The sequence below is a fragment of the Patella vulgata genome, chromosome 8, assembly GCF_932274485.2.
Source record: "Patella vulgata chromosome 8, xgPatVulg1.2, whole genome shotgun sequence".
Taxonomy (NCBI): Eukaryota; Metazoa; Mollusca; class Gastropoda; family Patellidae; genus Patella; species Patella vulgata.
The window spans coordinates 42,393,882-42,420,348 of NC_065886.2; the positions used below are offsets into that span (position 1 = coordinate 42,393,882).

At 33.1% G+C, this 26,467-nt stretch overlaps 1 protein-coding gene across 3 annotated transcripts in view; it reads left to right on the forward strand.

The window, feature by feature from the left end:
* The window catches only part of LOC126831042 (neurobeachin), a 121,928-nt gene that overhangs the window by 2,098 nt on the left and 93,363 nt on the right, over nucleotides 1–26,467 (forward strand). For all 3 annotated transcript variants that reach the window (XM_050561641.2, XM_050561640.2, XM_050561642.2), the window contains exons 2-3: nucleotides 22,257–22,361; nucleotides 24,542–24,668. In XM_050561641.2, coding sequence (XP_050417598.1) covers nucleotides 22,257–22,361; nucleotides 24,542–24,668 — 232 coding nt within the window. The remainder of the gene's footprint in view (nucleotides 1–22,256; nucleotides 22,362–24,541; nucleotides 24,669–26,467) is intronic.

Consider the following 26,467-nt stretch of genomic DNA (forward strand, 5'->3'; position numbering starts at 1 on the left):
AGGAAAAATCCCTGCAAGTCTGCTAAGTACATTTATAATAAAATATGACAACTTGTGACTTACTTGTTTGTGATATCACTTTTGGTGAAAGCGGATGTTAAGCACTAATAGAAGACGAAGATCCTTGTTTTATAAAACATAAAATAATTATAAATGATAAAAAACAATTCAATATGATTTATGTTTGATCTTGTCAGACCTGAAAAAAAAATCGGAAATTGATTAACATTTTTATTGTTTATTTATAATTGGTAAATACATGTAGAATAATGCATCGGCATTTGAAAAAATGTAAATATTGATAATTACTTCTGGATATACTTGTACATGTACATGCTAGATGTACATGAATATTTTATAATCGACATGTGTAGTAATTCGTTTATTTCTAGCCTGCAGTCAGTAATTAAAGCCTGTATTTCTTGTCCAAGATCTTGATGGAAATCTAATTCTGAATATTCCCTGAATATAATTAATGATATTGATTTATCACTGATTTCCATTTATTATAAATAAAGTTCAAGCAGCTGGATAAATGTACATGTAGGATTATATTGACACATCTTAAATATAATTAAATTCTATTTTATTACAAGTACCAGTATATTCCTGCAATTCTCTACCAAGATGCAACCTTATATACAAGTATTTGATAGGTCATTTTGTTGATATGATCTGAACTCTGGTTTCAAAGAAAATGAGTTTTTCATTGTCACACAAATGTAATTGATATATACATATATAGTGCAATATTCATAAAGGCGATCAGTAAATAAGTTCACAATAAATAAGATGAAAAAGAAATTCTATATGTAACCAGATTCCTGTCAACCATAATTTTGGCAATTGTCTGGTTATGCCAGTATTGGCAGTATTTTTAGATTTAAAATAGAAGATGATTTCCCATTGTAAGTTGTAATATACATGTGTGTTGTTTTCAGCAAACAATATCTTTAAAACAATTGGCACCCCGAAAAAGTTAGAGGTCAATCAATATGTAAGTTTCTTCATATTAAAATCTCTTACAAATCCCTTGGAGTAAATGATAGTCACTGCTGTGCAAGCCAAATATTCCATACACAAATGAAATGATACATGTATGTATGTCCAATTATTCTGCCTCAACAAGCTAATGAATATGGTATTCTAGGGTGGTAGGAATATCAGTTTTGTGATACCAACACTTTTCAATAAAGAAATGAAATGGGGTTTAACATCCTACTTTTTGGCACAAACTGGGCTAATAAAGACTTGTCAAAGATCTGCATGATTTTTATAAATATGATTGTCATTTTTGACATCAAACTGATGTCATCTATCATATTAATTTTGGAAGCGGACTAATGAAACTATCTTAAACAAAGCTTGTGTGGGTTATCTGATGTGGTTCTCTGGAGCATGTATTGACTCCTCGGGTAGGTCAGTAGAAATGAAAGCGATAGTAATGACTTCATTGCTTTGATTCTGAACTGAAGGGAAATTATCTTCAGAAAACACAGGGGGATCAATATTTTTCCAAGTGATGAATACCTCAGGTCCCAAATTAACACAAGTGACAATGTCCGTCCATTTTCTTGTCAGGAGAGATGGACGTCAATTGATTTAACTTGTATTAACAATGAGCAAGATTAGATTAACTGGCTATACTTGTGGAGAGTGGAGTAGCAAACGTACAGCTTTAACCAACAATATCCACCTGTCATGGATGTGGTTTATCCTAACAATATCCACACTATTTATTTACAATTAGTCACATTGCTCTGGTAAATTGATAATAATTAACTACATTCCCTTAGACTAGGGATTTACTTTTAAGGTTAATGACACTGAAATAAAAATAATAGTCTAATATTGAAGCCTTGAATTAATTTTTGTAAATGATTCCCTTAGACTAGGGATTTACTTTTAAGGTTAATCATACTGAAATAAAAATAATATTCTAATATTGAAGCCTTGAATTAATTTTTGATGGATGATCAGAACACAATTTTTATGGGAAACAATCATGCTTTTAGAATAAAATTACAAGAATGTTCCCAGTACATGTACATGTAGTTGAAGCATCCCTTTAAAGTTTTACATTAATATAAAGTAACAGAACACAATTTTTATGGGAAATAATCATGCTTTTAGAATAAGATTACCAGAATGCCACTTAAAGATTAATGTATAAAACCTCATTGAAATAATATTAATAGCATTTAATCTACTATTGAAGTGTAGAAATGCCAAAAATAAAACCAGTGAACATTGATCATATAGCCGATTTCTAGCATCAAATATCGAGACCATGCCTTGTTTAAGCAATTGATTTTTTTTTTTGTATATTTAATCAAAATGTGTACATGCATCAACTTTTCCGACATAAAAAAGTGATAAATGGAACAATATAATTGATACAACATGCATGTACCATACATGTACATGTATTTCCAATGGTAACAGAAAGCTACATGTATGTAATGTTATGTATGAGACTATATATCTGATGCCTTTACTGTTGGAGTACAAGTTTATTTTGACTCTGATAATGGGTGGTGTAACGCATGTGCTTTAGATCATAAGGTTTATTATTGAGTCAAGTGGCATGGTACTGCTAAAGACCCTGAGTCAAAATCAAATGTATACATTACATGTACAAGTATACATATAGTCTCTATCTTGACTCTTATAGAGATGTTGGTACATGTAATTAGGGTTAGTGTGAAAAAGCCTGGTTTGATAATCAGGAGTAAGGTTTTGGTATAATGATTATCCAGAATTAAGTAGGGATATGATAATCAAATCTCTTAATAACCCATAGATTACAGGTCTTTACTGGGTATTTATTTACACCTTTACGTATCAGTGTACATGTCTTTAGTAATATGGAATGTGGTGGTAGTACACATACTCTATTCAAAAACTATAGTACATGTGTATTATGTACACTGTATCCTAAACTCATTCTTTATAGAATTCTACGCAGCTACAGCATGTGACACATAAGAATTCAGATTCTCCTTAAAGTCCCTGTCCCATCATCCATGACTTGTTTTGACTTGTAATTCATGTAACCCTGACCAAGTGGTGATGGGTGAGAAAAATTAAAACATTTTTACCACAAGAGGCATGGTTTGCCAAGATGTACATTGTAATTTAGAATGCGCAATGACCTACAAAATCTATTACATGTATAATACACCTGTTCAGATACTTGTAGCTGTTTGGGGCTAGAATAAAGGGGTCTAAGAGACTTCCATCTGGGATTCCTGTTTTAATTTAAAGAAGAAAAAACATTTTTATTTCCATTAGAGATGACACCAGATCTAGACAATAAAACATTGCACCCGCTCAAATTCAACCTACACTATACATTAAACTGTCAATATTTACAACTCACTGCACATAGAGCAAATGAAAGCATGGCCTTTATATTTGTATTCCCATCTGTTGTGAAATTACTAGGATTATAAATTGACATGGGATTAACCCCCATTACCCTATCATTTAATTGTACATTTATATATATACATGGAGTTTTTTTTTATACACATCTTGTTTTATACTTTTATAGTACATTTCTCTATCATTTAATACATGTACATGCTGGGAACAGTGGTGACTCAGTAAGTAAGGTGCTAGCTCTCTAACCAGGAGGTCTCGGACTCGCTCCTGGTGTCGGATGAGAAAGTTCCTCAGGATTAACCTCCATTGCATCCATTTCTCTATTGATTAATACATTTATAAATGTACAGGTACATGGAGTTTTTATACACATCTTCTTTGTACTGTATATGTCACCCCATGGTACATTTGAATGCAAATGTTTGTGCAAAATAACTTTATAATTAATAGATATGCATAGATTTCTTGTGAGAATGTGTACATGTACGTATGTATGTTAAACAGTCAAGAGGCAAAATAAATAACCATTGTTAGGAAAATATATGCAAAATACAGAGAAACTGTATTTGTTTACTGAACACCTTTATTTAGTCTATGATTTTATTTTTGTAGTTCATAAGGAATATCATACCTTTAGTGAAAGTCTGAATGTCATTTTTATGGATTGTTAATCCCTTGCACACTACAATGTATAGTATTATTAATGTACATCCCTAAAGGGAATATCAATCCAAATATGGTCCAATTCAGAATTTGCAAAGATGTGATTATGCTGTCTTAAGGATATGTTTCCAGGTTGTAGTAGATGACCTAATAAGTAACCTTGAGGGAACATATCTTTAAGTAAAGATCATATAACATCTTTCGATGAACTTGAAACAGCTATAAAATCTTGTAAATGGAGTCTTAAAACAACTAGATTTATGCAATGGATTGGGAGATTACTTTTGCACACAATCTCCTTGAAACAAATTAAACTGTGTAGTCTAAATCAAATCAGATTAAAGAAAATGAATGAGATCGTAGATTTTAAGAGAAGTTCCAGATGAATAAAACAAAATTGTAGCTGTGTCAGCTTGGCAAATACCGGTAAATAAGAGTGGTATCAGCTACTGTCAGGTGTTCTAGACGAAGTACGTGTAAGCATACATGCCTGTCAATACTTAGAAGTTACATCCTCTTGTTAGAAAAACCAGAAATATCTCTGATTTGAATTTGGTTTAAGGTTTGGTCAACACCATACATGTATTTCATTCATTTTGAGACTAACATGGTATGTGTACATTAATATGTACATGGGTTTGGACCTTGGTTTTACTTCTCACCATATTAACTTCGTATACTTCCCATGTCGGCCCTGCATGCACCACCCATCCAAAATGAAGACCGTATAAGAAAAATGTTCTTCTTGACCCAGGATATTCTAGTTGAGCTTCCAATGCTCTAACCATTTGGCTATAAACATCCTTTCCTTCTGGATTTGAGCACTTGGATCTAGTAGAAACTGATAGAAAGTTTTTTGAATAAATTGTAGCAATTGTATGTTTTATGGACGTCAATGCATTAGCAAAGAATACAAATGACATCTGTTTTGAAAGCACGGCTGTTTTTTTTTTATATACAATTAATCGATTCTAACCTGCTGTAGAACTTTTCTGTTCACTTATTATTTCCTATTTATCTTCAGTTTTCTTTGTTTATTTAAAAGGTTATGTCAGGCTTAAGACTTTGGAATCCACATTGTGGATTTGGTTTCTGTGAATAACAATTTTAAGTATCAAGCAGTGTTTATGAACAGTATTATCCTTATAAAAATTGACACGAAAACTGAGAAAAATAATCCCTTAAGAGGTTTGCATAAAACAGGAAGAATAGAAAGACATTTTGAAACTTGTCAGAAATTACACAAGAAAGAGTTGTTCAGAATATTTGATTAACAAGTTTAGATTATTGATGTTATTGTTCCATAAATATAAAATGTTGATTGTCTTTTTAATTTAATCTGAATGATTATTGATAAGGACAAAGCACAGGTACATGTACAATGTACTACAAAAGCATGGCATTTCAACAGTTCTGGTTGTTTGTCTTTCAAATGAAACAAAAAAAAATAAATAAATAGAACTTACATACATGGTAGATCTATGTAAAGATCAATATGTAAAGTTAAAAAGATTAATTATGAATAAAAAAATAAATAACTTGTACATATGTAAATGATGTAAAGATGCAGTAGTCCTAGGCAATGTTTGCATTTGTTTTTATGTTGTTTTATTATTGTGAATATTCACAAATATTTATCGTGGCAACGAGTCAATGCAGGTCAGAATAATGTGTTGTCAACATGTTACTGATCAGCCTTTTATCGTAAATTATGTTGAATATGCATATTGATCAAGAAATTCTATTAACGGTTTAAAGTAGCTAAGTGTCTAACTCAATATCATCCAAAGTTGTCGACATAGAAAGCACAAATTATTTGTCAGTTTAAATCAACATTGATGTTGTGATCTTAACAGGAAAAAATGGGCTTCTGATATCTAATATTTAAGACAAAATAAACATTTTACTATTGGTACACAAATCGTCTACCATGATGCGTTTCAGCGCCATTTGTAACAAGGGACTCAAAGAACGAGGCTAGACATATTCCACAAGTCATGTCAAACAGTGACGTCATATTCTTATCTAGAGAGCATGCGCAGTAAATACTATTGTTGTAGACTGGAATAACCAGACGCTAGAGATGGCTATTCGAAAGAAGTTTGGCGTATTTAGCCGAACATAACTGATTTGAAATGGAAACAATTGAATGTAAATCAGTTTATATATGTGTTGCGACCCATTTGTGTCAATTTCTAGGTCCCAGATATTAGCGATTCAGCTCCTTTTCTTATATTGTCAAATAATGCCCATTGTTTATGTATTGATAACATCACTTAAGATTTCTTGTAGCACATAACTGATTATGACTCAAACTAGTAGGCTATGATACAACGTTTGGGAAATATTCCCTTTTTTTGAGTTGCTTTCCTTATTGTTACATGTAGTTTGTTTTTCATTTTGAATGAAGTCTATATCACTAGAGGCCCGGGATTGTACAGCGCAGTGAACTCTCACGGCTATAAGCACCAAGATCCATTCACTTGATCTGATATGTGCAGTTTCTTGTTTGTGGTATCTGTATGTTGTGTCCTGTTCGTAGGTTTGTCTTGTGTAATGTTTTGTGTGTGGTGCGTTCCTCCTACACTTACTAATAGTACTAATACTGTACAAAATTGTTGTTTTGGTTCCTGTATTAGAATTACAGATGTTGAGATATGTGTTCGTGTGTAATTCAATAAGTTGAGCACAATAATATTTTATTACTGAAATATTTCTTTTTAGCTACATCTACATGTATACATGTACATGTAATCAAATAGTTTTATTATTGAAATTTGTCATTTGGTTAAATTAAAATAAGACCTGAAATGGCAGTTGAAAGGTCATTCCCACATAGCCTACATGTACTGTACATGTTATACAACATGGTCTAGAAAACACACTGGCCTTGATCATTTTGCATTGTATTATAATAACTTAGAAATAGAGATGAATAAATAATTATCCATGACATATTTCTCACATTTATCCATTTAAATTTTAAACCATCTCTTGTGGTATAACTGAGCACAGAATCATATGATCAAAAAAATGACTCGTAACCACAGAAATAAATATTACCATATGTTAGTCTCAAAATGACTAAAGTATTGTGTTGACAAGACATTAAACCCCATTCCTTTCCATGGTTAATACTTTTTTAGAATAAATATAATCAATATTCAACTTTTCTTAACTGGCGTATTATTACCTTCAGAAAATAAACTCTTTATTTTATTGAGCGAATTCTTGCATGTAACTCAAATTAAAATACATGGCACTGACCCATGTGCAACTCCTGGTAACTAAGCTAGTGATTTTACGTTACTATATAAATATTGATTTAAAGGAAATTTATTGATAGTATAAAAGAACATTGATGAAAAATAAATTATTTATTTTAATGGAAGATTTGTTTGTTTACTGACATAATTGTAAATAAATAAATACATTTAACTCATAGAAACGTTGATTTAAACCAATGCCACTTAAAATGGCACTGAATGTCTGTGGTGGGGACACGAGGTCAGATGATACTTTAGACATTAAAGGTTGACATAAATAAATGTACATGTAGGAAGTTAACTCATTCGTCCATCTCTAGTAGTAAGTGCAGGAGAACTGCATTACACACAAAACAGAAACGATAAGAAGACAAACCTGCAGACAAGACAACCTACAATGTACAAGTGAATGGATCCAGGGGCTAGCCGTAAGCGTGCAATGCTTTGGATATGTTTTGAACAATAAGTACTGCATGGTATGCTTTTCTGTGTACGTATGTAGTATCGTTATACCCAGCAATCGATGGTTATGATTAGAAGTAAGACGTTGATGGAATATAGCTTTAGATTGATTTATAAATAAATAAATACTTTGTCAATTCACATTCTGGTATTTTATCAAGTGAGATTTTCTGAGTGGACTGCATACTTCAGATCATTTAGCCAATCTGAAGACTTACTTCAGCATCAGTAGTGTTTATTGGAAGCCTTTCCATTAACATCATGGGAAATTAGGTCTGAGATGATTTCATTTAGTTATCTGAGTATATTATGTATGCATACTTAAATCTTTTAAATAGACTTTTATAATACTAGTTTGAATGTACGTACATAGACAGTATTGGATCCACTGTGAAACTTATTAATGAAGCTTTATATTCGGGTTTCTATTCCTGGAGGCTGGAAGGGCCCACAGAAGCACCTTTGGTTCATGATTTTAAAATATTAAGGTGTACTAGTGGGAAGTTTTGAAAAAAAGTTCAATTCATCACTGTCTCTATTTTTCAACTGGGTTACGGAGGCACCGTGGTTAAGTCCGAGAATGTTTATCAGGATTTTCTTGCGTGGTTTCCCCTTGTCAGTGGTGCAAGATGGAGTTCCTGACAAGGACAGCTACATGTATCTTGTCGTTCAGATAGGCCGAAAAACCGAGGTCCTGTGTACACATTGACATGTACTTAAAAGATCCCTTTGCGGCTGTCTGCTCAAAATTTCCCTCATAGCACACTGTATGGCGTATGCCCGTCTTTATTAACCCAGTTGGAACAGAACAGTTGGATGTTAAAACCCATTTCATTTCAACTGGGTTACCTGTAGGTGTAGAATAACTTATGGGCTTTAGATCATGATACCTGTCATGGATGTAAGTATTATAGATACCTGTTTGCATGACCAGTATTTTAAAGTTAAGACCACATTACTCTCACTCTCCAATGAACCTATTTGATCTAAAGCCCATAATGCCTGTCATGGATGTACATGTAAGTATAGATCCCTGTGTGCATGACCACATTTCCCCTCACTCTCCAATGAACCTGTAGTGTAAGTTTATGCAAACTTTGTCCAATACTATATCAACAGTACCTACATGTACCATACTGTATAGTCAAATGATGTCTGGCCTCATTTTATCCAGATCACCTTTTAGTTAGGTTGTATTCACATTAAGATTTTCATGTACGTGTAGTTACATGTAGAAAAATAGATCGGCATTAAAATAATTCTGAATTATTTGCCAGTCGATCATTTCTTAAGAAAGGGTATTTAATGTTCAAAAGTAGCATCTGTGACAACAGATGATAGTTTAACAATTAATTGAATTATATTTTAAAGTGTGGGCATAGATTATTATTCACACTTATAAGGTGAAGATAAAAAAAAAGTTTGCGTAAGTGAATGTGGACATAACCTTTGTCAGTGACTTTAGGTAGGGGTTGGGTGGCTGAATGGTTTAATGCATGCACTTTAGATCATAAGGTCTGTCAACTGGCTTGGTTTCAATTTCCAGCTTGTACGTGACATAGAGTAGGGTCGCCTGTCTAACCTTGTGGATTTTCTCCAGGTCCTTCAGTTTCCTACCCCCTAAAGTTAAAGACCCCTACGCACGCAAGAGTATTATTGAAATAAAGTTGAACCATATGTTAGTCCCGAATTACCTAGTAGACATTGAACCCCATTTTTTTTCTCTCTCTCTCTGACTTTAGTAAATTGTTCAGCATCTCTACTTGACTTTTGATTGATGATAACTTCTGATTGATTGACCAATGTTGGAAGAGTGATTGATTATCATTGAGAGTTGGAGGTAAATGTTGGAATCCGTGATTCCATTGGATTAACATTATAAAAACATTAATCAGGCTTGTTGGAAACATATTTGTCAATAGTCGGATGTTCAGTGAAATCAGTATTGACTGTACTACTATGCTCTTCATGTATGTTTATATTGCACACATAGTTCACGAGCCCAGAAATTGAAAATGTGAAATTATAGGCAGATTTTGGAATTAATTTCATCCTCATCATATTTCAGATGTTTATACATGTTATATTAAGTCTTAGCCCATACATGGTTTAGAATTTCCAAATGTAATCTGTGCATGTACATATTAGTAGAAAAATTGGTTGAATTTGTTAATTTTTATTACATTGTTGGAGGAAACAGCCAAGACAATCTAGAGTATACGTATCTCTTTACTGTTTTTTTTTTTACAGTCAATCCTGTCAATCCTGTCAATTGTCATAATTTTGGGATTTTAAATTAAAAATTAGTAAAACATAGATTGTTCATTGGGGCATGAAGAAGAACCCATATTGATTTTCATATTTTTGGGATCTCATTTTGTTTATTAATGCCTACAACCTCATAAAAATGGCTACACAACTTTTGCATAACTGTAATTATTATTGGTTTATTTCATAGTAATCTTGGCATGTTTTCCTTTTTTGGATTTGAAATTGAAATTGAAATATCTGCCTTGCAACTGCTTGATGGCTTTGATTTAAAAGGTATCATTTGCACATGTGTCAGCTTGGATTATATGCTTAGCATGTAAATTGTAGATAGAGATAGTTTGAGAATCTCCTTTAAAGATGCATTATGTAAGATTTAGAAAAAGAGCTAGTTGTTCTTGCTATAAGTCGTCCAAAATATTGAATATTGAAAATTTCATTCAAATTACTTTATTCTAGGCAAAGTTGAGACTTTTTGAAGATGAAATGTAGATCATGTATTGTTACTGTTAAATGTTTAAATCTTGCTGGTGTTCAAATCCATTTAAATTAAATCTCGGCCATCCGATGGTCTAGAGAGTTAATTATAGACTTAGTTGTCATGTGAAGAAATGTCTCAATGATAATTTATATAAGATCTGAAGCCAGAAAAAAGACCTGCAATAGGCAGATCTCTTACATAATGCATCCTTAAGTTTATATCTTCACCACACTGAGACACAACAGACGTCTCCAAATGCTCATGGCACTATCTCTCGCCTACATATACAGTGATCTATGAATTTCTGTGGATCTCTCTTTGTTGAATTGAGTGACATGAATTCATTAAGAACTGTGAGCTCTAAACTGATAATTCATGCCCATGGGAAAACACCAAACTATTTTAATTTCAGTTTTTCTATGGATGTTAAATTGACTGTATTGATACTCGCAGTTATCTGTTTTGCCTAAAGCAACCCTTGTCAAACTTGTTAAATGTAATTATTCAATGTTAAGTGGTCGGATTTAAAGTACCTTGCATTCCAGGTAGCCATTATAGCTCATTCAGTAAGACAGTAACTCGCTAACCTGGGGATCCTCTGTTTGATACATGGTGTAGGCTGAAAAAGTTCATCAGGGATTTTCTAGCTGGGTTCACCCTTGTCAGTGATGCAGGGCAGATGTCCGGGACAGTGTCTAGTCATTTGGATGGGTCAAAAACCTTAGATGATAAGGTGTGTCTTTGAGTCAAGTGGCGTGGTTTCGATTCCCTGCTTGTAATACATGTATATGACGAGGATGAGGGTCGCCTGTCCAACCTCATGGGTTTTCTCCCACTGATAAAAAACCCTATGCGCATATCTCTCGATATACATGTATATTGAAAACTGTGGAGACATGTTCCAAAAATTGCCACATTTTCCTTTGATTGTTCTGCGAGAAATAGAGCAATAACTGATAGGTCTTGGAAGAAACTATAATAATGGACAATGGCGTTGGTCATTTATATATTTGAGTAAATCATACATGTATTCTTCTGGAAGAAAATACAGATTGATCCTGCAATTGACCTAGGCATATAAATGAGGGTGTGTGACTGCAGAATGATGGACCGATATGAAATGAGGTTATTACATGTAGTTAGATATCTTGTAGATAGAGACTGATTGATCAACTTATTAAAATGGCTGACACACACAAAAAAAAGAAGTTATTACAGTGTATAGCACGGGTCTTGAGAATGATGAATCAATGTGTATCTTTGATGGTGGAATAATTGAAACAGGTTGTGGCACATTTAATACGTCATAAGTTAGCACAAATCAATATTTATCATGAAGCTATAGGCTGAATACTATATTATATTCTTCATATAACTTACTTACATTAAGTCTTATTGATTTATAATGTTGTTTTGTTTCCTGAAATTAATTGAACTGGGTTGTTAAAGTTGCTGATCCAAATCATGCATTCTTATGGCTTAATCCACACTAAACTAATCTCCAATTGATTATTTAATTACGAAAAAATATCAACCGTAAATAATTTACCAGCTTGAATTTAATTAAACTGGAAAAAGGCCCATCAGAATATTCTATCCAACTCTTATAGGTGGTGCTGGTTTGTTTATAACATCTTCAGAGGATTCTGAAATTCTCATTTCATCATATTTTTGTAAATAAATACTGAACTGAAACATTTTTGGAGTGGTATTCCTTGTAGAAATTCAACTTTTACAATATTATTAATGGTTATATCTCATGTTGTCTTGATTTACACAATGGCTGCCTTATTTTCCGGGAGTGTTAATTGCTTACATGATAGTGTCGTTTTCTTGGCATTGATCAATTTCATGTCTTTCATCAAAATCACTGGACATTGGCTGTTGTAGCCTTTAGAAAAAATTGAAGGGCCTATGCTAGGACATTGAAATGATGCACTGTACATGAAGATCCTTCTTGAGTGGCATTTAGCAATTAATATACATAATAACACAATCACTATTTTAATTTTACAGCAATGTTTCATTGACAATCAAGCAAAAGATCATGTTGAGAGGATGGTCAACAAAATGTCGCTTTAAAATCAAAACAGTGATTGTGCTTCATTAAATGTTAATGGTTTTTTTTATGAAGATCTATTAAAAGCAAGATTGCAGAAATGAAGAGAAAAAAAGATGTCTTTAAGATTTCTGTGTAGGCAGGGTTCAGTTTAGAAAAAAGAAATCATTGAATAACAAATTAAACAAGAAATTTAACTTTCCAATTCATTACATATTTGAAATAATGGATAGCAATAAATATTTCACTTAAAATATAGGACGCAAATTTTATTTAGGTACATGTAATACAATAAACACCTACATGTACCGTACATGTATAGATTTCTTTTAATGGATCTGTTTATTCTTTATAAAATATGGTAAAATTGTCTCTGCTGTCATTTGCTTGCGGTTGATTATTTTTGCAACAAACCTTTTGATGTGGTTGAAAATTGAAATTCTATTTGAACTCGATAGTTAAGTAGTAAAAAACAGAATATTGAAATAAATCAAGATTGTTATAAAAAACAGATCACAATTATTGTTGAATTTCAAAATTAATATAATCTCTAATAATATCAAAACGGATTTATCAAGCTATTGAAACGTGTGTCTGTCTGTGCAATGAAATTACTGTCAGGTACTGTCATGATAAGGGAGGGTTTTTGGTTGGTGGAATTCTGTCATTGAGACAAGTGGCGTGGTTTTGATTTTCCACTTGTCCAATCTTGTGGGTATTTTCCAGGTCCTTCGGTTTCCTTACTACCACTACTGAAAACCTCAGCGCGCAAGAGAATTATTGAAATAAAATTCAATTATATATTAGTCTTTAAATGGCCTAGTTTATGTGAAGTGGATGTTAACTCTCTCTCTGATAAATCATGATAAAGCAAATGACTATCAAAGGCTATCTGCGTGTATGATTTCTGCTACCATATCCATACATGTACCTCTAGGTTCACTAAGTATTTAACTTAAAAAACCTTCAGGTACAATCATGTAGTCATGATTATCCAGATATGGTGTACATAAATGAAAACTGGTTGACAATACATGCACATCTTATATTATCGCTAAGATACTGGAATAGTGGAGATCCTGTAATTAGGATAGAATATGCATATGAATGTTAATTGTTGAACCAGCTTTTAATTATATGATGACTACACCTAAAACAATCTCCACCTAATTAAGTAGCTTCACATGCATACATCAAAAGAATATTTCCATGAGGCAAAGTTATGTACGTATTGTATAAATGACAAGTAGGGAGTTTGGTACAAATAATTTAGGTCAGGAAGGGGAAATGAGGCTACTGGATGTGCACATCAAGTAATCACGTGGTACATGTTTGAAAAGGAGTATGATTTTCCAAATGATCAGAAAACACACCAATTGCATCAATGTTACCTTAAGATATTTTTCAGGTTTGTTCAAATCAATACCAATAAATTATTGAATTTATAATTAAATCGCAGTTGATGAACACATGCTGGCGTTTTGCTTAATCGATGGACATTTTGTTTTACAAATCTGTCGATCTGTATCGCAATGCAATACTAGTTAAATTCAACTATGATATATTGACATTCAGTCTAAATCAGACATTGTATCACGGTATATTCAGTTCAAATGTATTGCAATATACATGTATCACTTTACCAGTTGCACTCAGACACATTTAGACGCAATTTGATTAAATACAGATCTATATTTCATTTCGTGTTTTTAATACTTTCAAAACTGGTTGTTGTGGAAGGTCTCATCAGAGGTCATACGAGTGGCTTTTGGCCCTATGATGTCAGACATTTGATTAATCCATCAACGTTGATGTTTCTAGTGGGTTACCCACAGTTCCAGGGCTATCCGTGCACTTATGCCAAAAACTTGCCGTAATCATCCAGAACGTGGGTTATATAACAACTCTTCTAGATCCTAGAAATTTTGAACTATAACAACGAAAGGAAATAGGATCTGTGTTTTAATCCAATTGAATTTGACATTGTGTCACAGTACATTTTAATTTAGTTGAAATGAATCACAATATACATATGTATCAATAACGATGGTGTTATTGTTACTGGCTTGATAAACTTACTAATTGTAGATACTAATTGTCTCTGTTCCTGGTAACACAGAGAATATTTGAGAGCTATTTCTAAATGATAGGATGACTTATTCTCAAATTAATTTCCTGTTTAGAAGACTGTATTAGAGGCTATTACTAATACTACGAGCAATATCAAAGCTTAGTTTATTCCCCAAATCCACGTTAACCTTAATTTCCATACATGTAGCTTCGTAATAATACCAGAGCACAACAGCGTGAAGTCGAGACATGTTCTGGAAATTTTAAGATTATAATTCCATGGCCTTCATTTCTGTCGCAGATCAAATTCAGTTTTCTCTTCATTATTAATATAAAAATAATACATTTCTTAGTCCAAAATATTGTCTGTAGGTTGTCAACATTGATTTTCTTTCAAAAAAAAAAGGCTTGCCTGTAACTCTGTTTATACAAAAGATTCCAGCTTGGCAGAAACAGAAATCTACCGATAGTTTAATTTAATCTTTTTCTATAGATCTGAAGTCACAGAATTGACTCGTCGATTGTCTAAGAAATTTTGAAAGGCAGCAAGATGGTTTCTACATGTATGTCATTCTGCTTTATAGGATGTCAGGTTGACAAATAAGAAATAAACTTTATTATTTGCGATCATTGAGGGAGATAATTCTAATGATTGTGAATTCAACAGGTTTCGCGTTAATAAATGGTAAGAATGATAAAAGGGAATTGATTTATGGTTTAGATGAAATATTGTTGTTGGCGAATAATGGATTGTAATTGTAATGGATGGAGGTAATGGTAAGATGGCATAACATCGCCATCGTTTACAGTGTTTAGAATTACCTGTTCTTTATTGACCCATTGTTATAGATCTTAAAAAGGCAGTACTTTTCTGATTTCTGCAAGAAGGAAAAGAAATGGGGGTTAGCGTCATACATTTTTGAACAAACCGAAGATGGGCATAAGCCATGCATTATGCTATGAGGGAAATTTTGAACAAACAGCATCACTACAGCCTTCTACATGTATGTCAAGGGTAATTTAATGTGCACCTCAAAGTTTACACAAGACTTCAGGTATTTACCCCATCTGAATGGCTAGCCACTGTTTCTTGTCAGTCCCTCTATGCTGCACCACTGACAAAGGAAAACCACACTGAAAATTCCTGATTGAAAACCAGGATCTCTTGATTGGCAATCCAGTACCTTACACACTGAGCCACCTCGGCTCCCCTGAGAGAAATTGTTTTGAGCAGATCATTTAATGTATTGAGTAAGATGATCAAACTCTACATGTACATTCAGCCTGTTTTCTATAAGTTTATTAAAATAAAATTTACCCCCCCCCCAAAAAAAAAAAAAAAACAACCCAAGGAGAATAATATATACATTCTTGTGATTGTAACTTAGATGTAACTTAGAGAAAATATAAATTCATTGTTTCTATGCACCCCTAGTATACACCGTTCAGACGCTTATTTTTAAACCACTTCAAAATCGCGAGGGATTTTAAAACAGCATCGTGTTGCGTTCACACGTACTATAAGCCAAACAAATTTAACTATGGTGACCTCTTTGGTCGGATGTTAGAGTTAACTAAGCATGAGTAGCTTCATCATATTCTTTATTCGGTTCTTGCACACTTTCAATAACACTGGCACTGCATGGCACCACCATTTTCCCAGGAATGTAATGTATTGCGTACTGCGCATGTCCAAAGCGAGCTGGCGCCAGGGTTTTTAAGCGAACCGTGTAGACGGCCAACATGAACCAGTTTAAAATAAAAAGCTATCTCGAATGCAGGTCGCGAGCTGGGGTTTTTGAACTGGTTTATTTGCCCCACATTTGCTTCAGACGACAAAGTTAAACTGGTTTAACCATCCCCAGGGTTTTAAACCAGTTCCACTTAAGCGTTTGAACGGGCTATTAAAGAAAGTGTTCATAGATGGAGATCTATGCCACCAAATCCTGGCAACTCTTAACTATTGGATATACAGTACATGTAGTATGTTTGGGGTACAATTGGTTACAGTTGTTCATTTTTTTCCCCAAGATAATTTAAAATCATGTACATTGTATTTTGGCTTTGCAGTGAACAACCACTACTTCTGGTGATGATAATGATGTCCTCTACACATTCTTAGATTTAGTTTGATGTCAGGAGGGGGTTGGCTAGACATTTTTAAATGTTAATTTGATTACTGATACATGTAGCTATAACCATTATCTCTCTATTGTTAAAATACAGAAATAGTTTGTCCATCACCTTTAAGTTTCCCATCGTTTCAACAAATAAATATTCCTGTCATTTCCAGACTTTGAATCGTTCTGATAAGAATATTTTACTACGGTTCATTTACACAGAAGTATTAAATTAGAAATCCCAAATATATTATTAATTGAATAAATCTGGTTATTTTGTCTGCTAGCCTTAGAACTGTTTATTCTACATGTAGCTATCTGAAACAAAGAAATAAGTAGTGATGTCGAGTTGTGTCTAGATTAACTTTAACTCAGACTGATGTTCAGTGATATCTTCCCTTTCATTGTCTTGTCATTTTCCAGGAAGTAATAGAATGTTGAAGTTTATTGCAGCATTTTAATTAGAGCTTGGCAAAATTTACAAACAGTATCAAAAAATCACATTTACCAGATCATTCAATGAAAAACTAAGGTTGAATACTCTAATCGATGATGGTTACCATATGCAACCCTGTTAAATTCTTTTGGTTATCATTTACAAAGGACTCAATCTTTTAATCTAAAACTTTCACTTTACAAAGGGCTGGATGTTTTGATCTACATGTAAATCTTTCAGACAAGATAAATAGACCACTTCTTTATATTTTGGCATTTAATTTGCATAGTTAAATGAAGTTCTTTTATTCTGTAGGCCAAGTAAATTCTGAAATTTTTCCCTTAAGCATTGGTCAATTAATACCTACAGGTACCGATTTCTGACTGGCAAGTTGATTAAAGGAATAATGATTTTTTATAATTTATACATACATGTAAAAAAGCTAGTGAAGAAAATAGTAATTAACCCTTTCAGTACGGCCCGCGCTAAAATTAGCACCGTAACTGCAAGCGTCATCAATTGTATTTTCTATACACAACGTAGATCATGCACTCTCGGCAAAGTCGTTAATGACATCTTCACTGACCAAGGCAGTGTGAACAATTTCCAGGCGGGTGATACACATAATTCGTTTCCAGTTAGTTGATAATGGTAGTAGTCAGGACTGTGATTGGTAGTATGAAGTGTGTGATTTGTTGCGCGACGATCCTCCTATGACTACGCCTCCCGTGCATGATGAACAAGCCCAATGTGAATGTGATAGCCCTATGTCTGCAGAAGATTCTGACGATAATTCTGATGTTGATAATAATGCTAGCCTTCTGGATCGTGAAAGATGTAGGCAATTCCTGAGACCTGAACGTGTAGATCTATTGACTGACTATAGTTATAGTGATAATGATATGGGACATGGGGATGAAAGTGATGGTGAAAACCATGTATTGCAATCCGCACGTGGTCATGGCAGCTGGAGACATGGTCCTCATGTTCATTGTGGCATTGCTCGTAGCTGCTATTGATATTTTTGTTCATTTTATATATCTTTATCATAATACAGTGAAAAAAACAATATCCCATAACTATAAGTATTTCATGGAGAAAAATTGGTTTTCGTCTTAGCTATAGTGAGAAATGCAAAATCCAAAATGGCCGCCATGACGTCTCGTGACTACATGATTATGCAAATTTCTAAAATTCTATATTTTCCTCTTAGCCCAACCTCATGCCCATCCCAACACACAAAAATAATTTCCATAAAAGCTTCCATAAGTACTGTTTGGCATTTAGTTCCAAATCCCCTATGTGTAGCATTGGAAGGTTTCAATGGCATTTTGTAATTGAACTGGATAGGCACAGGACCCCAGGATAGCTTATAAATTCTAAAGGACTATCAAATTCAAACTAGATTTTTCCATTAGATTTATGTTAAATGACCAACACTATACATGTAATAGCAGGGTAATACATGTGCATGTATAATGTGTCTCGGAAATAGTAAGTAGTAGTTCAGTAGTTGCTTAGAAAACTGTATAAGGTGCTCCAACTGATTCTCCATCGTTATGCTAGATTTTTTGATGGGACATTTGACCTCTTGGGGAAATCCTGTTCAGCATGAAACATGATAGCCTCTGAAGTACACTCATTTAAATAAGCAAAGCCTTTAAATTCTACACTCTGTTCTTCTATTCCTAATCATTGCCATTATGCTGCTACATATATGTGATGTTATGAATGGTAAAAACTCATCACAATACAATTCTGGCATTATGTACCTTTAACTTGTTCTGTATGCCAAAGTAGCCAAATGTCAATGCAAGTAAAGTAGCAAGACATTGGCTCACATCTATCACCTACATTGTATACATGTTACTGTGGTAATCGAAGTCGCCATAAATAGCAGTAGACATCCTATTCCTAAAATAAGTCACTTTCCAACTATATTTATTTAAATTCAGTTCATTAAATTGAATTGTTAGAAAATTGACTCGCAAGATGAACCTATTGGTGCAATTATTACTCTCTTTGGTTCAGTGTTCTATCAGATGATTTATTTTCACTTTAATTGTGAGTGGGGTCAATTGAATATATTCTTATTTGCTCATCATGAAACTGGGTCACATATTGTCATCATCCTTCATTTGTTGTCCACAATTGCTTTTTAAAGCTATGGTATTAAAATTGATACAGTGTGTTTATGGCCATAGGGGTCATACTCCGAAGCATCCTATTGATTTCCAATAATTTGAACCGCTAAACTAATCATCAGTTTTTCACTACATTTTTTTTTATTATGTTAGTTCTAGGAAGAATTAGAATCCTATCAAATTTTAATTATTTTTATTTATTAATTTGCAGAAAAGTAAAAAGTTAATCTCCCATTTCATTCATTCATTCATTATTCATTCATTCATTCATTCATTCATTTGTGCTGAGGATCAGTTTTTAGTGTCTACAAGAGAATAAAAATGGAACAACCTTTATGAACTGCATGAACAACTTAGCTTTTGGCTTTCAACCTGTCTACCTGTGTTCACCACATTTAATGTCTACTAGATTCTTCGAAGTAATTGAATTGAGTTATTTTAGGGAAAAAAAATTAATTCCACTAAATTTGATTATCAGATAGTCTGTATGATTAATTGAATTGATCAAAATACAATTTAAAGAACATTTCTCAGCATATCCAGTTTCCAAAATATCTAATACATGTACTTAGTTCTAATTAATAAATTTTATTATATTTTATCAATATATTTATTTGCTTGTTTACAATGCCAATGACAATGTCCGTTATTACATGATAATAATTTTAGTTATACCACGACAAAATGTCAAACACTATTGAACTACATACGTACATGTGTCCATTTTTAACTCTGTGCCAGACATGTATTAGAAATATTAATGGCACAATATTTGAGACTAAGAGGTGATTATAGACTTTCAGACAATACATGATGAGAATATTAGTCAAAATATTAATCAAATCAGTCTGTCCTGAATGTAAAATTCTTAATAAATGTACATGGATGTATCGATTCATTGTAAATATTATTAGCATGCACCTGAATGATAATTTTTTTTCATCCAAAAACATCAAGGCAAAAATTGTGTTTAACATACATGTATGTGACCCTTGCTGGCAAAATGTGTCGGAATGTGCAAAGTCTAATAATGATAGGAATTGAGATTTTCACAAAAATGAGTCTATATAAATATACTACATGTATTTAGCGACCCAAAAGATCTAAATAGTAATAAATAAGATATTTTTAGACACCTTTATTTGGATATTTTGTAAGAGTACCGTATTCATAAATCGGTATCTTTTCTTTAAATACTCAGCAAAATTAGTTATTTTTCTCTGCTTACAGTGGGACGACCAGTCAGTCCTCTTGCATAATACTTAGCATCGTTGTGAAGTGGCGAATCTCTAGTTCATAAATATGACCAAAGTGTTGCCAAAGAATTCATTTTGAACGAATACAAACAAGTTTTAAAACATCTACAAAGCATAAACTCTGCTTGTTGCTATGCAGTCCACACAACTCGTTTGCTGCGTGGCCCAGACGTGCTGTACGAAGCTTTGTGGTATCACGGTTGCCTCAAGGCTCAAGCTTGACATATAAATTAGATTTTGGTGATATTTGGGGTACGTGCGATTTCTCTTTGAGATGTAGTGAAGAAAAAAAACCACCTTAAAATTCTGATCATGTATAGATTGCCGTTAAGTGTTAATCAAAACCATGTGACGGGAAAATGTAAATTAATCAACAAGCGGATCATGTCATTGAGTAATACTTATCAATTGTCCTGCCCCGCCCCCACCTCATCCCCCGCCCGTCTTGTTAACCATTTGTAAATTTGGTAAATTTAAATAAGGAAAATGATTGGCCTTCTGAGGCATTCAGGTTTTGATAGAAACACAGAATACAGATGGCTGTGACTGACAAAGCAAGACAAAGCCCGAATCTGTGCCTGACATTGTCAATGAAAAGTAGGGTAATTCCGCACTAGTAGCTCTGGTAGAGAAAAATTACAACATGTATACAATTTTCAGTGATCAAGTTTATGTATAACACAGTTGTTTGTATCTGCTCTATAGAGCGTGGGGGGTTGGGTGGCCGATTGGTCTAACAACTGCACTTTGGAATATTTTGGTGTGGACCGTGTGGTTTTGATGCAACACTTGTAGGGTCATCTATCCAATCTCCAGGTCCTTGGGTTTCCGCACACTACTAATTAAAGACCCCTGTGTGCAAGGGAATTATTAATACATGAATATAATTGAACCACATGTTAGTCCCAAAATGACCTAGTTTGTGTTGAGTGGACATTAAACCCTTATATGATTGGTCTGGTTTGATGTATATCAGATAATGAGGAATTAGTTGGGTTTTTTTTAACTGGGCATATTTTTTATATACATGTATTGTATAAAGCATGTTTAATTATTAATAACTTCTTTTCCGGTGGTAAAAATTGCTGAAACAGGTTGAATTTCAAAAAGCTTTATGTTCTAACCTAATGTTTCTGTTTTATTATACTTGGTCTGGGATAAACTGATATCATCGAAATCGAGTCTGCCATTACAATGGTACAATTGATCTCTATCACATTAAAATGTCTGTGTCTGCTATCATTATAGATCTGTTTTCTTTAATGTTTCCATTTTATTATACACTACTTATTTACCCTCCCATGAACATCTGGTACCACTTTCTATTATAGTTCTTTTTTGATGCGATGCGTCCACTTGCTGTCTTTACTCCATTTTGCCAAATACTTGTATCTCTGTTGGGCTATGCATTTAAATTTGACCAAAAGATGACTTGACGGGATGAAATTATCTGTCTTTTAGATAAAAGACTAAACAGAATTCCAAAAATAGGATTACATGAAATACAAAAATATTGTCTGGATCATTATCAGTGGATGGTCAAATTCCAAAACAGCATTCTAAAAATCATCATTACATGTTAACATTACAAATGTATATGGATTATGTTATTCTTATTTACATATCTTGTTTTTCTTATTTCAGTTGGTTGGAGGAGAATTTGAGATTGAAACCAACTTTGTTATACAAGAACCACAGAACATACTTCTTATGTTAAAATTATTGAACGTCTGTGAAGCAACATTACAGGTGCGTACAGTAGATATCTAATGCTATAACTATAACTAATTGATTAATTTGTCATGCCCAGGAGATACAGTATTATCTAGTCGGAAAAACGAGCTCCTACAAATTGGTATTAATCTGATTCCATTGCAGTTAGAATAGGCATCTAGTTCCAGCACATGAAAAATATATTTTAAATTGAAAAACAAGATGGATATACTGTGTCGTTAATGTACACAAGCATGGATTTTTTATGTCATATCAAACTATCAGAGCAGTTCAGGGCAATGGCCTCTCTCAAGTAGAAAACAGCAGGATTTTTTTTTTGTGGGGCTGATATGAAAAGGGAAAAAAAACATTGGCGTGCATGCAAAAGAACATTTGATAATTGGAAATCATTGAAGAGTAGACTGAAATTTACCTCCATAGCATTGTACACGTAACCATAGAGATACTATATTTAAAAAAAAGAAACAAACAAAAAAACATTTATTAAAAAAGCTTTTAACTGACATTGTATGTTGACATGTCTATAATCTTGTTGTTGTTTTTATTATTATAAATTGTCACTTTGTAAAGTGCGTTTGAACCTGTGATATGAAAGGGTTCACTATAAATGTACTGTAATAATAAACAATAATAAACCCATTTCATATCCATTATCTATCATCAAGCTATGATGTAATGGAAGTTATAATCTGTTTTATTGATAAGTGAAATGATCCAGAATTGAATGTTCAATAAATAACTCCAAAATCCAAAAGAAAGCAGGGATTAATAGAAAAGAAAACGTGAGAATAATAATGGCTGCTAGCATGCAGATGGTATAGCTTTTTCATGATAATGGTTTATTGAAAGGAAAAATACCTGTTTTACCGTGATATTTATTAAATAAATCACAGTCCTGGATAATGAATAGACAGAATCACAACTGATATCGCTCAGAAATACATTTAACATCAGTTTGATATTGTGATGTGTTATCTATTTCTGTAAAATTTAGCATTAACTATCAATGTATTATACACATTATGCCTACTGAACTTGATAGAGTTTAGAACAAGTGGTAAATTTTATGAGTGATTAATATACGTGTAGTTTATTTAATTCATTCATTTTTCTTCACTAATTTTTTTAAAACCGTTGAGTTTAGGGTTTCCACTTAAGAGTTTTGACTGTCATTATTGAAAGTCCATGGAAACTTTGCAAATTCAATTTATATTAAATGTTTTTATTTATGATACAAAGTATCGTGAATAGATTCCAGTTAGCCATGGATAGTGGACTCCCACCATCGAGTCTTACACAGAAGACATACTTTAACACTGATTTTGACTTCAGGAAATTACTAAAATATTGTATTAAACAGACTAAGACTGCCTATTACAGATCTTTCATTAGGTCTGAAATGTTATACAAACTATTAACTAGACATTTATTAACATGACAAGACCATAATCAACTCTTGATGCCATTTGTTGGGTCCGATTTTCCACAGATTTTAATCTGACCTGCGGTTCGACGACTGTTGATAATAACTGTAAAAATGGATAATTAAGACTTTGTTTATTATTGTAACAATTGTAACAATAACTCTACACTTTAATTTTCTGCGCTAATTTTGATTTCTAACTTTAGATTGTTGTCAATGGTAAACACAGTATCTCAGTTTTTCATTTAAACTAAAATAAAATTTTTCACCCAATCCAATAAACTAAATATACTTTCTTTGTCAGCCCAAAAGGTTCAGTGTGATGAGTGGAATCAAGCTTTAAAGTATGACATAGGTTCAGCTGGGCCACAATGGGCTCATTATAAAGATTATTAATGATGCTGTTGTACTCATGGTTTTGGTTGTCCACCTTGATCAGTACATGTATAAGCTTGATGGTATTGAAACATCAAGAAATCTGAAACATACATTGTACAGTTAAAGACATTAATTTTCAAGCAAATACATGTATATGACTAGCGCTCTTGAACAGTTTACTGGAAAGAATTGATGTCTACAAATTCATTATTTATTAGCTTTTGTCTGTCAGACTTTAGCCTTCAGGTTATTTCGAACACAATTTGACAGTTCTGAATGTAAACGTATGGGCTATTCAGTAATCATAATTTTAAAACAGGATTTGAATTAGTTGGATAATAGATTATGTCAATACTGTATGTGAAAATTAACAAAATATTTCTTTCAATTTTAGGCTGAAATATGGAGTGTTTTTACCGCAATGTTGAAAAAGAGCAGAAGAAATCTACATGCATGTACAGAAGTAGAATTAATAGGGGTCACATTGGATCTACTTCAAGATGCCGAAGAAATGATAGCAGGTTCGTTTAATTTGAAAAACTTGGAAGCCACTGGGTGAATTATTACAACACATGTCAGTTTTATTGCAGAAGCAATTCTAGTTACAGTGTATAAGGATAATAACACTTATTCAGTTCTCTTGGTGCCAAGATGCACATGATAGAAAACATGAGTTGTGTAAATTTAATTTGTAGGGTTATTTCATGACTCATTGGTTCCTCTTTTAGCAAATGAACTTGCCATCTAAAATAAAGTTTCAAAATCTGCATTTAGTTTCAGCACTATAAAACTTTGTCACAATAAATGCATATTCCTCGCAGTGTTTCGTTTGATTAGAGCTAATCCCACTAAACACTGCTTTAATGGAAGCAAATTTCTGTTCCAAATTATGACTGGTCAATAGTCTTATTAACAACCAATAGCTAACTGCGTTAAATATCGTTAAATTTTAAGCAAAGCTCCAAATTGGACCAAATATGTTTACATGACGTTAATTCATGACTCATGATTTTAAAATGCCCAATTAAACAGTGCATAGCAGAATACTGCACAAAAACTAATTGCGTGACAAACGAGGCTATCAACACGAATACAATGTAAACAATACTGTATGGAGACGAATAATACTTTCATCATTTTTAATACCTTAAATCACTGTCCAAAGTTTTAGGGAAGACCCCAGATTAAACGAAGGGCGGTCATGTTGCTGTACTTGGGAAGAATACACACCCTCCCTCAAAAGCTCAAGTATCAGAAGCCAATCCAGCAATGGGCAGAGAGAGATTTCTCGGACCATTGCTTCAGGAATATGCAATAAATGGGTTTCAAACACTCATACATAATGACTGCTGATTGAATTATTACCAACAAAACTTTTTGAGGATTGAAAAAAGTATGTTTAAAGGACAAATGAAAAATATTTGTTGCTTTTGAATTCCATACTTTTGAATTCCATGCATCCAGTATTTTACTTTGAGTACTGACAATAATTAGCAAGATTGATCTAAATGGGTTTCTGAATAGGTTTCTTGAATAATACAAATACATGTAGCACAAATTATTGAAATAAAAATCATCTTTCAGTGTCAGCATTTGTCAGAATGATCAATGAAATTAAAGGAACTATTCTGTTAGTGAATTCATGAAAAGACAAATCTTTATTTAAATAGTTGGGAAGCCATGTTGGCTAAGTGGGTAAGATGCTGGCTTGCTAGCCTGGAGATCGCATGTTTGATCCCTGCATTGGCCAAGAAAGTTCATCAGGATTTTCAGACATGGTTTCCCCATGTCAGTGGTGCAGAAAGGAGGACCTGACAAGGACAGCTGTCTGGCCATTCGGATGGTACGAAAAACCGAGGTTCTGTGTATACATGGCGTGCATGTAAAAGATCCCTTGGCAGTTGGAATTTGATAGAAGAGAAGGCCATAGTGCCGCTGCCCGGGCAAAATTTCCCTCATAGCACACTGTATGGTGTATGCCCGTCTTCATTAGCCCAGTCGGAGCAGAACAGTAAGACATTAAATTCCATTTCATTTAATTTCCTTTACAGTTTATTAGCATTTTTATTTGTTCAACTAAGTCTTTTTTCATAGTGTCTTGTCTTCAGATATTCTCATTATCTGTATCAGGGATGAAAAAATAGATATGGATTTGAATTGAAAAGTTTGTACTGGTACATACAACAAAGGTTCCTGATCTGTTGTACATGGAGTTCAGTAAAGATCCAGATGTACAATTTAGCCAAATATACAAAAAAATGACTTTCACAGATTTTTCAAATAATATGGATAAGATTCTTGGGACTGGAACAACTTTTAA